This window comes from Cervus elaphus, chromosome 2 (genome assembly GCF_910594005.1).
Source record: "Cervus elaphus chromosome 2, mCerEla1.1, whole genome shotgun sequence".
In the NCBI taxonomy this organism is placed as follows: domain Eukaryota; kingdom Metazoa; phylum Chordata; class Mammalia; order Artiodactyla; family Cervidae; genus Cervus; species Cervus elaphus.
Genome location: NC_057816.1, coordinates 15,113,156 through 15,129,455, shown reverse-complemented (window position 1 = coordinate 15,129,455; position 16,300 = coordinate 15,113,156). Strand labels below are relative to the sequence as shown.

General features: G+C 48.1%; 1 protein-coding gene and 1 pseudogene across 3 annotated transcripts in view; both read right to left on the bottom strand.

Annotated features, from left to right (window-relative positions):
• Positions 1-15,972, bottom strand: part of NTM (neurotrimin) — a 930,062-nt gene extending 914,090 nt beyond the window's left edge. For 2 of the 3 annotated variants that reach the window (XM_043873142.1, XM_043873154.1), the window contains exon 1: positions 15,568-15,901. In XM_043873142.1, the coding sequence (XP_043729077.1) occupies positions 15,568-15,649 (82 nt within the window). In that variant the 5' untranslated portion in view covers positions 15,650-15,901. Of the gene's footprint in view, positions 1-15,567 lie in introns of all 3 variants that reach the window. The other variant, XM_043873148.1, reaches the window with a different exon arrangement.
• LOC122677496 lies at positions 1,316-1,427 on the bottom strand (annotated as a pseudogene).
• Positions 15,973-16,300: the final 328 nt, after the last annotated feature.

Below are 16,300 nucleotides of genomic sequence, written 5' to 3'. Positions count from 1 at the left end.
ATAATAATAACAATAATTTTAAAGTCCAGAGAAAAAAGAATGCCATGAGGAAAGGTGTGATTAATACTACGTGGAATCCCTCTGATTCTCTAGCCAGTTCTCTCCATCATTATTCACACAACTATTTTCAGTCCTTTTCTGCTTTCTGGGAAAAAAAAAATAGCCAGCCTACACAGTTACAGGCATACACAGGAAACTTGTATACACAAGTGTGCACACATAAACCTTCCATGAATTACACTCAGAGAAAATATAAGCCATCAGATGCTAACTTCTTCGACTTCCTGTCACTAAGTTTCAAAGTTTACCTGCATCCATACAGTGCCACAGACTGCTAATCAGCTCTCATTTTTCCACTTGTCTTTATTGTGGCCAAATACACATAAAATTTACCATTTCAACCACTTTTAAGTGTATGATTCCGTGGCATTAAGAACATTCATGATGTTGTACAATCATAACCCCCATCAATGTCCCCAGATCTCTCATCTTTCCTAACAGAATCTCTGTACCCATGAAATAATAAACCCTCATTCCCACTCCTGGTAACTTCGATTCTACTTTTTGCCTATGAATTTCCTGTTCTAAGTACCTTATAGAAGTTGCATCATACAATATTTGTCCTTTTGTGTCTGACATTTCACTTGGCATAATGTCTTCAAGGTTTTTCCATGTTGTCCAGGGTCCCCAACATTTTTAGCACCAGAGAGAAAGTGTTTCTTGGAAAGCAATTTTTCCACAGACCAACTTGGGTGGGGGGCATGGTATGGGGTTGATTCAAGAGCATTACATTTATTGTTAACTTTATTTCCATTATTATTATATCACCTCCACCTCAGATCATCAGGCATTAGATCCCAGAGGCTGGGGACCCATGTTGTAGCCCATGTCAGAATTTTACTCACTCATTTCCACAAGGCTGGATGACATCTCATCGTATGTACAGACCACATGTTGCTTACCCATTCCTCCCTGGCTGGGCATTTGGGTTTCTTCCGCTTTTGGTTAATGTGAATAATGCTGCTGTGAACACTGGTGTGCAAATATCTATTTGAGTGTCTTCTTTCAAATTTTGGGGTATATACACCTAGAAGTGAAACTGCTGGATCATATGGTAATTCCATTTTTAATTTTTTGAGGAACCAAGAATGATTTTCCACGGTGACTGCACCACTTTACCTTCCCACCAGCAATGCACAAGTTTCCATTTCAGTTTCTCTATATTGTCACCATTTTTAAAAACTAATAACCATCCTCATAGGTATTAAGTAGTATCGATTATGGTATTTGCATTTCCCTAAGGACCAGAGATGCTGAAAATCCGTGGTTAGATCACAGAATAAGTGGTAAGGCCTTAACCATGCACTTGTATGGGGCCCCTCCCATCCTTGTCAAGGGAGGTTTAACCCCCTCCTTTCATAAGACATGAATTGGCTCCTAATATTCAGCCTCCCCTTCTTCCATGGTCACGGGCCCCAGAGTTTGTCTGGGCGTGTGGTCATCCAGAGTGGATGGTACCTTGCTCACACTGCCTTGCATCTCGGTGTGCCTGAGTGACTAAGCTCTGGCCCAGGACTTGTGAGGAGGGACTTTCTGTGACGGCTTCAAGGGAGGGAGCATCCTTGGGAGACAGTCTGTGCGTGCGTACTGCCCTTTATTTTTTTCTCCTCTTCCATCCCATGGCCTGACACAAGAATGCTGACCTCTTAGACCTTGTACACTAGATCCAAACCATGGAAAGAGTGGGGTCCCTGAGTGTCCCTGAGGCTGGGAACACTGCACCAGCCAGGAACACAGTGGGGTGGTTTTGTAACCAGAGAGATAGACTTCTATCTTCTTTAAACCACGTTCACTGTGTGGTTGTCATTTCTGTCTGAACCCAAAGGTAATGGATATTTTCAAACATGTGGTTCCTTCCTTACTTTTCATAGTAATGATAGTGGTTTTTTTACTCCTCTGCAAGTCCCATTTTTCTTCCTATGCTCAAGATTTGCCCACCCAGCCGCACATTCCTCCAGGGCCCTCATCTGGGTAGCCACCTCCTATCCGCCCTTCACCCTCTTTTTACCAGCCTCGCCCACCAGCGTTCAGACCTGTCTTCCCTATTTTACAAAAGCAACAAACTTCTCTCCAACTACAGCTCCCATTGGTGTCACAACTTTATCTCCCTTTAAAATAAAGAAAAAACTTAAATAATCATCCATGTTTTTTATTCTCACCCCACTTGATCCTTACACTATGGCTCCACCCCCAAAGACTGTTTTCCCAAGAGAATAGAAGATATTCTTCCTCTAAGTCTGATCTTAGTTGATCGTCAGCAATATGTGATGCGGTGGCTAAGGCTCCTGCCTGCCCCAAACACACATCCTCCAACCTCAATATCATCCCACTCTCCTGGTTTTTCTCCCCTGTTTTGGCCACTTCTTGTCAGTTGTTTTCCCAAGATCTCTTCCCTTCCTGATCCTTAAATCCTGGTTGTCTGCCCCATTTCTCATCATCTTCCTTCCTGGGTAACTCATTGTGTCTGTGTCAAAGACTCTCTTGTTCAAGCTCAGGTATCTTTCCAGAGTTCCAGATTCATCCAGCTAGTTTCATATCAGAGAGCTCTGTGTACACCAATAAAACCATCGAGACCCAAATTGCATTCATCACACTCTCCCTAAAACCTGCCTGTGTCCTATTTACCCAGATATGAGAAGTCCTCTTCCATTTTGCTTTCTCGAGCATCATTGTTCTTCCTCTCCATCTCCAGGTCCTATCCTTTAAGTCAGCAGTCCCCAACCTTTTTGGCACCAGGCACTGGTTTTGTGGAAGAAAAGTTTCCCATAGATAGGGGGCAGGGTATATTTCAGGCAGCAATGTGAGCTATGGGGAGCAATGGGGAACTGCAGATGAAGCTTTGCTGTCTCTCCCATCACTCACCTCCTGCTGTGTGGCCAGTTCCTGACCAGCCACGGACCTTGGACAGGTAGCTGTCAGTGGCCTTGGGGGTTGGGGACCCCTGCTCTAAGTCCATGACGCTTGAATACCCACATCTCCTTGTCTCTGTCAGTCTCATCTGGTTAATTCATGCCTGCTTGGCTGCCAAATCCTCTAGTCTTTTAATTCATTCCCACACTGCAACTGGAGTAACATTTTAACATTTTTAAGTAACCTAAATAATGTTATTTATCAATTAACACTGCAAACTTAATCATGCTGCTCTCTGGCATACAAACAACCCTTTCTTCCCTCAGAATAAAATCTTTAACAAGAACCATAAAGGCACTTAAGGTGTGGCTTGTGACTACTTCTGTAACTGCACCCCTTGTCTTTCTACCTCCCAGCTGCCTCCACCCCCGCTTTATCCCAGGAAACTACACCAACACACTCAGCCTAGCCAGATTGGTATTGGATTCCTAAATTCCTACCATGCTTTCCTGTTTCTAGGATTTGGCATATGCCGATTCCTTTGCTTGTAATATTTCTCTCTCCTCTTACTTGGTTGAATCTGGTAACATTTGTGTCTCAGCTTTAGTACCTCTTCCTTCTAGAAGAGTTCTCTGACCTGATATATCTCGATGTGGCCATGGCAAACAAGACTTGCTTTCATCCCAACACTTACCATGTTGTCTTGAATTGTCTTTCTTGACTGAATGTAAGAACTAGGACTTACTGTTTATGGCTAGCACACAGTAGGGTCTGAATAAATCATTCTGGAGTAGTTGAAATAAAAACGTAAGTAAGAACTCGGCTATACTCTTGAATCTATGATTTTGCTGTTTTTTAATCATTCACCTTGGTGATGTGGACATGACAAGTTTATATCACTTGGGAATGACAGGAAACTAACGGTGACAGCTCATCAGAATACAAAAATAGCCTCAGTGGATTTAAATAATGGACCCACATGCAATAAAATTTCAAACACATAAAAGCAAGGATGGGAGAAGTCTTGAATAACAGCAATTTAGACAGGGGAATGAGTGCAACTTCAGTGAGCAATAGTGTGGAATATCTGAACAAGAAAAGAAATGAGTGTAATAATAAAGTGTTCTGATGTATAAAGTCCAAAATGTAGTAGACAATAACCCACTCCCCACTTTGCCAATCAAGCTACAGCAGGAACAATCCGTCTGGTAATGTCTTTTAGTGAATCATCATCAAACTGGAACATGCTTAGAAGATAGTGATCACAATGATTAGTGGTTTAGAAGTTATGCATGATAATGGTGATAAGGAACTAAGAATGTCAAGGTAAGATAACTAGGGTCCATCACAGTCTTCTCTTAGAAAGATACTGGATCGCTCAATATTACTGGTACTTTGAGTGGCTCTAACTGGCATAAGTCAGAAAGAGGCACATTTTTTTTCCCATGTAGATTTACTAGGATTGTATTCAGCTACAAGTAATAGAACCCTAATTATATGGAAATATTTTCCATAAATAATAAGTGTGGAAATACATATTGCACAGCTGGCGTGACTGCTATGTTATCTTGAACTTGGGGTCCTTCTGTTAGACCGAGCCATGTGAAATTGTTTACATTCAACTATTTTTGATTTACTCAAACTGCAAATTCATTTAGTTCAGCCTAAGAGCTTCCTGTTTTGCCATTCTGGTTGTAAGTGTTTTTTAATTTTTTTTTTTTTTTTTTGGCCTTTCTGTTTGCAGGTTAGTTCCTGGACCCCCGGATAGTATGCCAGGCTCTCAGTCAAGAAAAGATGTAGGAGTGGTAGGGTTCACAAAGAACAGCACTCTGGAGTCCAACACTCAAACTGCCACCTGGGAAACTTCAGCCTACTTTCCACTGGCCTGACTCGCGTGGCATGACCATCCTCGGCTCTAAGCAAATCTCAGAGGTGCATATTATAAGCAAGCATATTGCTGTCCTGAACAAGTTTAGAACACTATGTATAAAGAGAAAGGGTAGAATTTATATTGAGCAGCACTTTCTTGCAGAGTTTACCTACTATGAAACCGGGGGCTGGTGTCAGTTATCCTCAGCTATATCTGCACTGAAAGTCCTAAGTGTTTCAAAGTAGAGATGACCTCACCCCATTCTGATCCATATAATGAGATTTTCTGTGAGTTGAACCTGGGCTTCTGACAATCTCCACAGGTGATTTGGATAGACAGCAGAACCAGGACCACAACTCAGACAGCATTTGTTCTCTGCGGGTCCTGGAGCTGGTGAGCAGGAATTAGCCAATATCATTCAGGTGGGAGACCAGGCAAACTCCAAGGTACCTCCCACAACTCTAGAAAGTTTGAGTTTCTAGACTTGATGATTAAACTATTTTAGCCGTGGACAAGAATTCAGCAGTGCCAGAGAGTGATGAAAAAGTGGTGAGAAGGCATTCAAATCCTTCTATTAAGAAGTTTTAAGGGAGGAAGGAAAGAGAAATACGGAACGATTATTCTTGTTTGCTTTCAGAACTGACAAAATGGCTTACTGAACTGCAGATGTCTGTGCATCACCAATTGCATTGAGAAAAAAGGCTGTCAATTAATCTTGCTGTGCCTGGGTCAGGTTCCCCTCTGGCTGTTTAGAAGACAGTCAAATGCCCCCCGGGGTAGGGAGTGGTGAAGAAGGAGGCAGAGTATGTTTGAAATGGGTAAGAAGCACTGATCCTCTTCACCTTCTCTGGGTAAAGAAAACCCACCAGTCACTCTCCTCTTGTCCTAGGTCTGACTTTCCCTTGCCCTCTGACGCCAACGTGGTTCAGAGAGCAGCCCCCTCCTCCAAGCTTCTGACCAGCTGGCCCCTAGAGAGAACATGTCCTGCTCTTGGGTGAGTTTAGCCAGGAAGAACAAGAGCTCATTTCCACCACCTGGGTGCCTATAACATCTGGTTTATGGCTGGTGATCACCAGCAGGGGTGACTGATGTTTGTAGTTTCATATTCAGAGTCTAAAAGAGATCTTGTCAGAGGAAGAGATGAGTTGAATCTGATAAACAGACTTCAGAGAAGAGCAAGTTCCAAGGTCAGGTTGTTGTGTGAACAGTATGACACAGTCATTGGAGAAGGAAGGGTTAATTATAACTCCCCCAGATTCTACAGGGTTCTATGGCTCCTGATAAACCTAAGGGCACTTCTCTCTCCCCTTTTTTTTTTAATCCATAAACACTGATCAACTGTGTGCCAGGTACTGTGCTGGGTGTGCTGGCACACAGGCAGTCCCAGACCTCCAGGAGCTCACTGTCCACAGACAGGAGACAGAGGCGTCAGCAGGGAGCTACACAGACTTGCAATAGAAGCAAAGACCAGGAAGGACGCGCCAGAGCCGTGGGGGGCAGAAAAGAAGGCAGTCGGAGCTTCGGAGAGGCGCTGAGCCTGGAGTTCTGCGTTGAATCATAACAAGTTTTAGCCAGGTGGGCTGGACAGCCATCAGTAGAGGGAGCAGGTGCACGCTTACTAGGGGGAAGACGCAGCAAAGCCCTAGGAATTCACGGAACCAGAGGACAAAGGGTTTGGAGAGAGACTGGCACCCCCGGGTCATGCCTTTCCAGAGAGCAGAGATTTCATTTTATCTGGATTTAGAATCAGGTGAGGCCACATCCTCTAATACTCAAAGCACACAGCGAAGAGATTTACCTTAAGAAGAAAACAGCATAAGTAGAAAAACAGCATAAAAAGAAAACAGAATAATTTTAGGAAAGGGCCATCGGCGCCCTTTCTACGAATGATTATACAGAAAACAGGAGAAAAGCTTGGAATATTTAACTTAGGGAGAAGGGGAGGGAATCGTGTTTTCAAATATTTGAAGAAAAGTCATGTCGAAGAAAAACCAGCCTCATCCTGTGGGTAGTAGTATTAGCAGCCCTCGTAATACTATAGATGATATTTATTGAGAGCTTACTGTGTGCCAGGCAGTGTTCTGAGCACTTTCTCTGCAGTAACTTATGTAATCCTTACACCAGCCTTAAATGTAAGTCTCAGAATTAGCTCCGTTTTGTACAAGAGGGAACTGAATTGCCCTCAGAGGTTGATTAAATTGCCAAAGATTTCAGACTAGGAAGTGGCAGAACCAAAGCTTGGACCCAGACCATCCAACGACTATGCTGTGTCTCGTCTCCAGACGGAGAGCAAGGGGCTGGAATCAATAAGAGGACAGATTCTTCTCCTTTGTCTCCCTGTCTTCCTGATCAATCAGATGCAGTAGCTCTGGAGAGAGGCAAGTTCCCCCACATTGGAGTGGTGCAGCTGCACCACTGGGATGTTACAGCTCCAACAGGGGGATTGAAATAAACCATCGTGAAAGTCTCTCTGGGCCTGAGCTGGTTGTGACTCTGCCTGGCTGACGGAGCAGCGGGAACACTTCGTGAGTTACCCAGGGACTGTATTTGGCACAAATCCGCACGGTAGCTCTGCTCCCCCTCTGCTGCCTGTACCTGCTGACTCCATCAAAACAGGCATGCTTTCACTCCTGCCTGTGCTGCAGGGTCTGACCTGGCTTGGAGGTGAGAGCCAGCCTCCCTCGGCCTAACACAGTAGCTGCCAAACTGCCATTGGGGTTCTGAGCACGGAGCCTTTGTTGCCGGTGAGAAGGAGAGAGATGGAAGCAGCAGGCTGGGTAGCGGGTTCCTGGGGAGTGAGCGGGAGTGGAGGCTGGGAGAGAGAGATGGAAATCTTCACACTTATGAATGGAGCTTCTGCCAAGACTCACCATCACTTAGCTCGTGCTAAATCAGGCTCCAACACATCCATTCTTGACCCACATTCACACATTCCAAGGCTCCGGAATTTCTCCTGTGGGATTGATCATTCTCATTCCTGAGTCCCCCTACCTGAAATGCTGTGGCTTGTTCGTCCTTCCCTCCCACCTGAAAGAGGCCTTCTAGACGAGAAACACAGGCATGTGTGGATACATGACAGTGTGTATGATACAGTATGCACTATTTGTGTGCACACACACCACTCACATGTTCCGACTGTGGTCGTCTGTGGCTGTGTTTATATTCTTAGCTTCCTGCAAACAGACACTGCTTCTGCATATTTTCCCCTAGCACCACTACCTTGCAAGTACTAGACTCAGAAAGGCTATTTGCAGAATTGCAAAATGTGGGACGTGAAACTTGAAAATCTTTTAGTCCAACCACTTTATTTTAGAGATGAAGTGACAGAGGCTCCTAGAAGGGATGTGCCTTATCCCAGGTTGGAGAATGTTTTCTGATAACCAAAGAGGTATGGCTTTCAAACCTGGCCATAGGTTGGAACCTCTTAGAGAGCTCTGGAAAATATCAGAACATCTCACAAAGAGATGCTGATGTAAGCGTTCTGGGATAGGGTCCAGGTATTGGTATTTTTATAAAGTTCCTCAGGTGATTCCATGGTAGAACAAATTTGAGGACCAATGGCTTAGAAAATGGGAGTATTGCAAGCAAAGGCACATTGTACCTGTTGCATGAGGACCTCCTAACCTCAGCAGAGGCAGATAGCTCCAGGTTGCTTGACTTGAAGAATCATGGATCCATGAGAAAGGTACTTACCTGTACTTCTACAGGGGAAATGCTAAGAAGAGTCACCAGCACTATGGAAATGCAGACAGAAGCAGCCAGGTGAGCAACCCCCTTAAAACATTCAGAGGGCAGCCACAACTCACACCGTGAGCAGAAGGGAAGCTGGATTCTCTTTGGGTACGTACGGCTGAAAACACAAGCTGATGACTGAAAAAAGGCTGTGTCCCAACCACAGTTGTAGCATCAGAGGAGAACAAATAAACGATGACGCTTGTCTGTCATTTCAGGAACCCTAAATCAGGGTGTGATGAGTGGGGAGCAGAGAAGGAAATGGCAACCCACTCCAGTGTTCTGGCCTGGAAATTCCCATGGACAGAGAAGACTGGTGGGCTCAGTACATGGCTGAGGACATGAGTAGGTAGCAAAGAAAGAGTTCTCAGAAAGGAGATCATCTTAAGTCCACCCTAAAATAGGAAACCCTCAGGGTCCCATGAGCTGCACTTGCCTCACCCTGATCAGCTGCCTCAGCACACCCCACCCTGTTCTGCGTAAGCACCCCCACCCCTTGCTTGGCCATCCAGTTCTCTGCAGAAGGCAGGGTACGAAGGTGTTGGACAGGCCACTGGCCAGGGTGGCAGTGGTGATGACACCACTTGAATAACTTGAATGACAATGACAAGAGCCAGTGGTTACCAAGCCAACACCTCGCAGCAGCTTTTGCTGTCCACGTGCTAAGGGAGGGAGCATCACACACCCCTGAGCCCTTCCGGCCAGGAGTCACAATGGAGCAACAGAGGCAGCACCTCTGACGCGATGAACCCAGAGCCTGGCTGCACTCGCCCTCCCCACGCTCCCCATTTAAAAACAAGCCTCCAGGGTTGGTGTGCGCTTGCCACCCGTTGTAATTTGCACAAGCAACTGTGCAGGAGACTATGTCACCCAGCGCCCCTCCACCCCTACTTCTGATAATCCTGCTGGTTCTTCCCAATGTGATTAAAAAAGATGACAAATCAAATCAAATCTGGGGATTGTACTCTGTCTAGTTGGTTTGGTCACTGATATATTCCCAGCACCTACAACAATGCAGGGAACATAATAGGAACTCAATAAACACTCTCCAGGTGATTGAACCAATGCACAAGTAAACAACGAGATCTAGTCTGTGTTGGATTGGATTTTGGTGACACCACCAAGATGAAGCCAAGGAGGCACCTCTGGAGAGTGAATCTGAACGAGCTACTGAAGCCAAAACCAGTCCATCTTTTGAACAGTCCTTTATTACTGTAAAGGGCAACACTCTTCAAGAAGCCAAAAAAAAAAAAAAAAAAAATCAAATTTAGTAACCTAAGATGTCCTTAGTAACAGAGCTGAAGAATGTGTTTTCCAATATTTGGTTTCTCAGCTTGACAGTCTCTCTTGAAATACTCTTTTCTCAGCAATGGAAATGTGAAGCGCTGTTGGTTTGTTTTGCAGTTTGCAAATGACTTACAGAGCTCTTCTGGCAGAGTTTCTGTTTTTCTTCTTGCAAATAAACAAAAGGCCATTTCTCTAATATGACTTAAGCGGGGGAGAATCTGTGATCTCCTGTCTTGGTTTGGGAAGGAACAGAAAAGGAGGGGCAAGCAGAAAGATGAGGGAAGAAACTGGAACAAGTAGGGTGTACAAGTGGAACAGAAGCAGGAAAGAGGCAAAGGGGAAAAGGATGTGAAACCCTGGGGTACCAGACACGCAACAGCTGAGGATGTTGCCTTCAGTGGGACCCCAGCCAACCTTATGGACATGAACTCCCCACTGGTTCCTTGGTCCCCCACCACCACCATTGCAGTCTATCATCTGGGCTCCTGTGACCTGGGAGGACAGACCCCCCCTCCCCCCTCTTCTAGGCAAGCCCTACATGAGGCGAGCGGCCCCTGCCAGCTTGACCCAGATCTGTCAGCTGATCAATTATTTTTCCCACGGAGGAGAAGGAAAAATGAAAGGAAGAAAGAATAAGGGACAGCGAGAAACAGAAAAGGGAGGGCAGAGAAGAGGGGGAGAGAGGGCAGAAAGAGGGAGGGAGAAGAGGGGAGAGGAAGAGAGGGAGAAGCTGGGAGAGAGGGAAGGAGAGGGATGGTGGAGGGACATGCACATCTCTTCCATGGACGCTCCTGTAAGTTTCAGCTGCCATAGCAAGGGCAGGCTCAGTTCAGAAGGTTGCAGAAACACACACACACATAAATACATAAAACATAAGCTCTAGAGGTTGCTGAACGAAATCAGTCAAAGCAGAGGACGGGAGCCTCTTCTTTCCACCCTTTGCCAGTCCAGCTTACATCTGGTTTTTACCCTCTGAAACTCCCGGTCCTCCCATGTCCCCTCCCCCCGCCCCTCTGCCCTTGGCCCCGCCCCCTGACGCCTCCTGGCAAAAGTCTTCCTCCTACTAGAAAAGAGTGAGGAGGCGTAGTCCCGCGTGTTTCCTCTAAATCCCCTCTGGTCTTCTCCCACCGCGCACCCTCTAAGGCAAGGAGGGCCCGGCCACCAGGTCTGCAGAGGAGACACCCAGGAGGATGTGGTACCCAAGACCCCATCGGACCTGCACGCCATCGATTACCTTATTTTTGCATGTTTTCATTTTTTATGTTTAATTAGTTTTATTGAATTTCAAATGACTACAGACATAAAGTAAACATGTAACAAGCCAGTAGAGCAGAAAGCAAAGGAGCTCCATAAATACCAGCAGGCTCAGCGTGGAGCTCCACTTAGCACCACATGTTTGCTGCCTTACAAGCATTAATGAGCCTTTACAACCCTTGGGGGAGTTGCTCCCCGGCCTGGCAGACAGGTGGGGAGACTTCCCAGAGGGAAGTATTGTCACCTACAGAAGTCATGGGGAACTTTGTGTTCGGATGTACCTGCTCCCCACCCAGCGTGCTCAGGCCACCTGAAACGATTGGAAATCAGACAGACAGGCACGCCCATTACAGTGTTTGAAGGGTCCATAGGACCTCTGCTGAGGTTAAATATAAAGCAAAGTGGATTTTTGTTGTTGTTTTTAACACCTTCGTCTTTCTAGTTGATGGGTAGGAGCAGGCCGTGAGTTCCAGACCTAAAATATCTGGGACAGAGACAAAACCTCGACACAGTCATCCTCTCTGAAGTATTTCCACCATAAGGAGATAGTGAGAGCATCTCACATCCTTCCAGCATCTTCCTACAGGTGCCGGAATCACCTGTCCTGCAGGTCACCCCTTCTTAGGATGTCCGGAGAGCACACCTCATCCTGAGGGATACACCGTGGCTGAAGTCAACACTGGTGTGACCCATCCGTGACAAGTAGCTGGCCCCAGCCGGGGTTGCTGCACCTCAGGGCTGCCAGGGAGCAGGGGCAGATCCCCAGGGAGCTGCTACGGACAGTGCCCCTTGGCACACTCAAGCAAGGAACCAGGAGACGCCCCCCAGGGACACAGCTCAGCACCCTTCAGCCCCATGCCACAAGAGAGGCCACTGAGAAACCACCGAAGCCAGGGAGAGAGGCCACAGTGCGAGAAGGGATCCTAGGGCTCATTTTGGCTTTAAAAGTGATGAAAGGAAAGAGCCAGCCTCAGGACTAGCCTGAAACTGCCACCTGAGAATGCCCCCCGGCTGGGCCTCTGTGCCTACCTCCATCCAACGCCCGGAGGACAGTCCCAGGGTGTGAAGAGTGGAGGGAAGCTGCAGTTCTTATACACTCCATGACTTGCCCGTGGCCTCCCTGCCTCCCCCATTGGAAAGTCCAAGCCTGGCAGCTAATGTCCACTTTGTGAAGCTCCTCTGTCATCTCCCCTTAATTTTTCTTTTTTTTTTTTTTTGGCCATGCTTCCAAGTGCCCACAATGCTTACTTGCATCAGGCCCAGGAGCCCATCACCCCAAACCGATTTTTCACTCTGCCAGTAAACATTGTTACGGTCTCATCTGTCACCCCCACTGCCTGCATCTCAGAAGCGTTGCCCAGCTCAGGCTGCGGCTGGCACCCAAGTGTCTGCTGTGAGTGGCAGGAACTTGGCCGATCTGCCCAGCTGAACCGTGTCTGTGTCACCGGCACCCAGAGAAAGAGAGGGGAACCCAGCTCCATGTCCTCTCCGTTCCCCTCTGCCCTGCTGCTGTGTACATGGGCAGGTAGTTGATGTGGGATGTGAGGAGATGAAAGAAAATGAGAAAGGTAAGGCAGGAATCTAGCCCAGCTCCTGGGAAGGTGTTGAAAGGAGCATTAATCCTTCGAAGGAGAAATGGTCGGGTTTCTAGAAAGAGAGAAGATGCCGTACACCAGCCGTTCCTCTCTGAGCCTCTCCGTGGCAGGAGGTGGGCGGTGAGCTGAAAAGGACAGCGCCTCATCCAGGAGCTGTTCTGGCTCCCAGGGCCGAGGAGGACCTCTGGCTAATCAACTCCGGAGCGTCTTAGGGCCAGAGCCCCTGGGCGCTAATCACCCCCACCCTCCTCCTATCACTAATCGGGGCTGACTCCCTCCTCCTCTAAGCTGGATCATGGTGGCTGTGGGTTGGGGTGAGGAGCAGGTCAGGGAGGGGTCCATCATCCGCCCCTTAGCCCCCAACACCTTTTCAAGAGGGCAAGAAGCCCAGGAAGTAAGGGCTCTAGGAAGAGCCAGCCTAAAACAAAAACAGAGAAGAAAAAAATTGCCTTAGGATGTGTACCGCATTCTAACTAGTCCCACTGGGTCAGTGCAATAGGGGTGGGTTATTGCAGGCAAGACCTGGCTGCCTGAGTAATTCTGTGAGTTTGATAAGAGGTAACTGGCCCACCCCAGCTCCCATGCCCTGAAAGTGAAAACACACGTCACCTTGGCTGGTCCAACTGGGAGGGAGTGGGGGGTGGGTCTCGGGGGTCACTTTGCCTTAAAATTGGGCAGCCCGGTTCTTTTATGACACATCAAAGCTTATTGAAAGCTGGTTCGAGGTAGATAGTGCAAGTAAGGCCATGATTTGTCTTATTAAATTCAGGATTTGGTAGACTGTGAGGAGGGCTGGGGTAACCCAGTCACCCCTGTCCCCACCCAAGATGGCAACAAGAGTGCACAATCAGAATTCCCCGGGGGAGAACTTCACACCCCCACTTTCTTCTCATCTGTTCAGGAATGATTCAAAGTATGAGCAAATATTATGCTTCCTGCATTTATTTCTGATGAAAAAAAAAATCACATATGCTAATTTATATGTAAATCCAGTATGGCCCTGGGGCTCCTGGCAAGCTGCCAGTGGGGCTGTGGATGGTGGAATTTTGGCAATTGTCTCCAGTGGGAGGTTAAAATGGAAGAGACTCAAACCTCAGGATGGATGGGAATGATGGAGGTCTTGGGACCTTCCCTGCCCCTTCCTCCGGACCCCTCCCCCCACCCCTCCCCCATTTGGTTTACATTTCTGTGGTTATCGTGATGGAAGCTGTTACCTGGAGGCTGCCTGGCTCTGGGCTCAATTTCCCAAGTGCTAGAGTTGGGGCCCTGATCTCACTGGGTGAGCCCCTGTTCACCCAAGTACAAGCAGGGGTGCGCGTGAACACACACACACACACACACACACACACACACACACGCTGCCTCTGCTCCATGTTATGTAAGAGGAGTCAGTCAGGGCTGCCTCCACGTGGCCTCCTTCATGCTCACACCCACTGCCCTGTGGGGGAGGAGGGAGACCCTGAGGCCCATGCCCCCCGCCCCCATGGCTGGGAGCTGCAGGGCAAGGAGATCCCATCCGATGGACTTACGGACTTCCTTGCATCCTTGCAGAGCCCTCCAGGGTCCCCTCCCCCCTCCTTGAGCCCCAGCCGAGGGTTCGCAGGCATTTGATCCTTCCCAGCCTAGTCCCTCTCTGCCCACCTCCTGTGGATCTGCGTGGACGCCTCTGCAACTCCGGCAAGGGGACAGTCACCAAAGACCACCCTCAGGGGGAGCTCAGGGGACTAGAGGTGGGGTCCGCAAGAGCCCCGTACTGCAGTGGGGAAGGGAACCAGATGGGTGGGACTCCCCAGCCTTCTCCACCCCCGCCCACCGGGAGCCAACTTTCCTTTGGGGATGCAGTGGCCAGCACTGAGCTCCCAAGTGGGGTCCTGTGGGAGATGGAGCTGAGCAACCATTGGGGAAAGTTTCTCTGCCCACCTCAGTGCCTGGGAACGCAGGGGTCTTTAATGAGAAAGAGGCACACCAGATCCTCAAAGGACAGGGCGGGCGGGGCGAGCAGGTGGGCAGGGAAAGCGGCTGCTGGGAGGTGGGAGCCTGCTGGGAGGTGGGAGCTGGGACAGAGCGCTGGGGCGCCCCGGTGCAGCGAGGGGACTCCAGGTTGAAGTGGATTCCCACCCACCCCAGCACAGCAGGACCACAACTCGGCAAGCCCGGCCCTGACTACAGCTCAGAGGGCTCGGCTTCCCAGAGAAACAGAACATTAGCATTCGACTCTTCCTGCCTCTCTCCCTTCAACTTAGGAGAGCTTTCCGGAATCTCAGAGCCCTGCTTGCTCCCGCAGCCTCTTATCTGCTTTTTAACCACCCCCACTGCTCCCCTCCACAAACACACCCCCAAACACACAGAAAACTAACCCGGTTGCCCAGCTCTGCTGCAGACTGATTCAGCCCTCAGAGCTGGCTTTCTGACCACAAAGCACAGTTACCTGATTATGCCTAGCCTGCATTTTCCATTTGCTCCTTGCAGAAGCTTTGCAACTTTACTGGCCGATAGATATTTAAAGTTTCCTCTCGAAATTTCTTCCCAGTACCACAAGCAACGCATCAGCTTCCCCCGCCGCCCTCCGAATCCTTAATTCCCCGGCTTCCATGAGTCTCCATCCATCGTGTGTGTGCAAGAACGTACAGACAGCCGGGGGACCAGCAAACAGCCACATTACCAAACAGGAGCCCCAGACACGCTTTACTTATGTACATACATCCCCCGCCTGTTCCCCTAGCAGCCAGAATCGGATCAATACCCTCACAGCCTGGGAGGGAGGAGAACGTCCCAGCCATGCTGCTGGAACGCGAGCGAACGCTCTCTCCTCCACCTGCAAACCATACAGCAGAGCCGACTCGGAGAGTCTGCGAATCACCCACAGCACACTGTACAATTCCTGGGTCTGCTGTAGGCAGATCAATAGCAAGCTCTTACCTTGAAAGAGAAACAGAGCAGCCAGCGCCGTGAAGATTGCCCAAGAGATAGAATTGTGCATTTTTGCCTGGATGGTTTTCATGATTTTTTTTCTTCTTCTTTTTCTTCTTTTTTGTCAGGTTCGGTTTTCTCTTTCTTTCTTTCCTGACAGATTGCGTTGCTCTCGAGCTGGTGGAAGGAGATTTAAATCCACTGTTTTGCTGAAGGACACCACAAGAAAGCCAAGGATGGGAGAGTGTGACTTCTCAGTAATTATCTCTCCTCATACTCTGGCAGTGAGACACATCGTACAATCTGGCCCTGGACAGCCCTCCTACGAGCTGCAATCATTGGTTCTAATCCAAGGATTGACAGAGCTACAACACACGCGCGCAGGCACACACGCGCGCTCACACACACACACACACTCAGGAATCATTTACTGGGCAAATCAGGCTAGCTGATTAAAGAGACAGGAGCCTGGAGAGATGGCATGATAAATGTCACTTTGGCCCTTCTATATTACCTTCATTTTTTAAACCGACAGTCTCAGAGCCCCAAACATCAAAAAACCCCTTTCCTCTGGCATTCCTAGGCCTCCTGAACTCATATTCCCTTTACACTGGAAAAATCCCATAGCCAGCCACTGCTTACTAGAAATTTTAAAGGGACATTTTCATGCTTGGTGAAACTTGCAAAGATGAGTCAAATTTCATTTGTTGGTATTTATTTTCCTCTCCGATGAAAATATCAT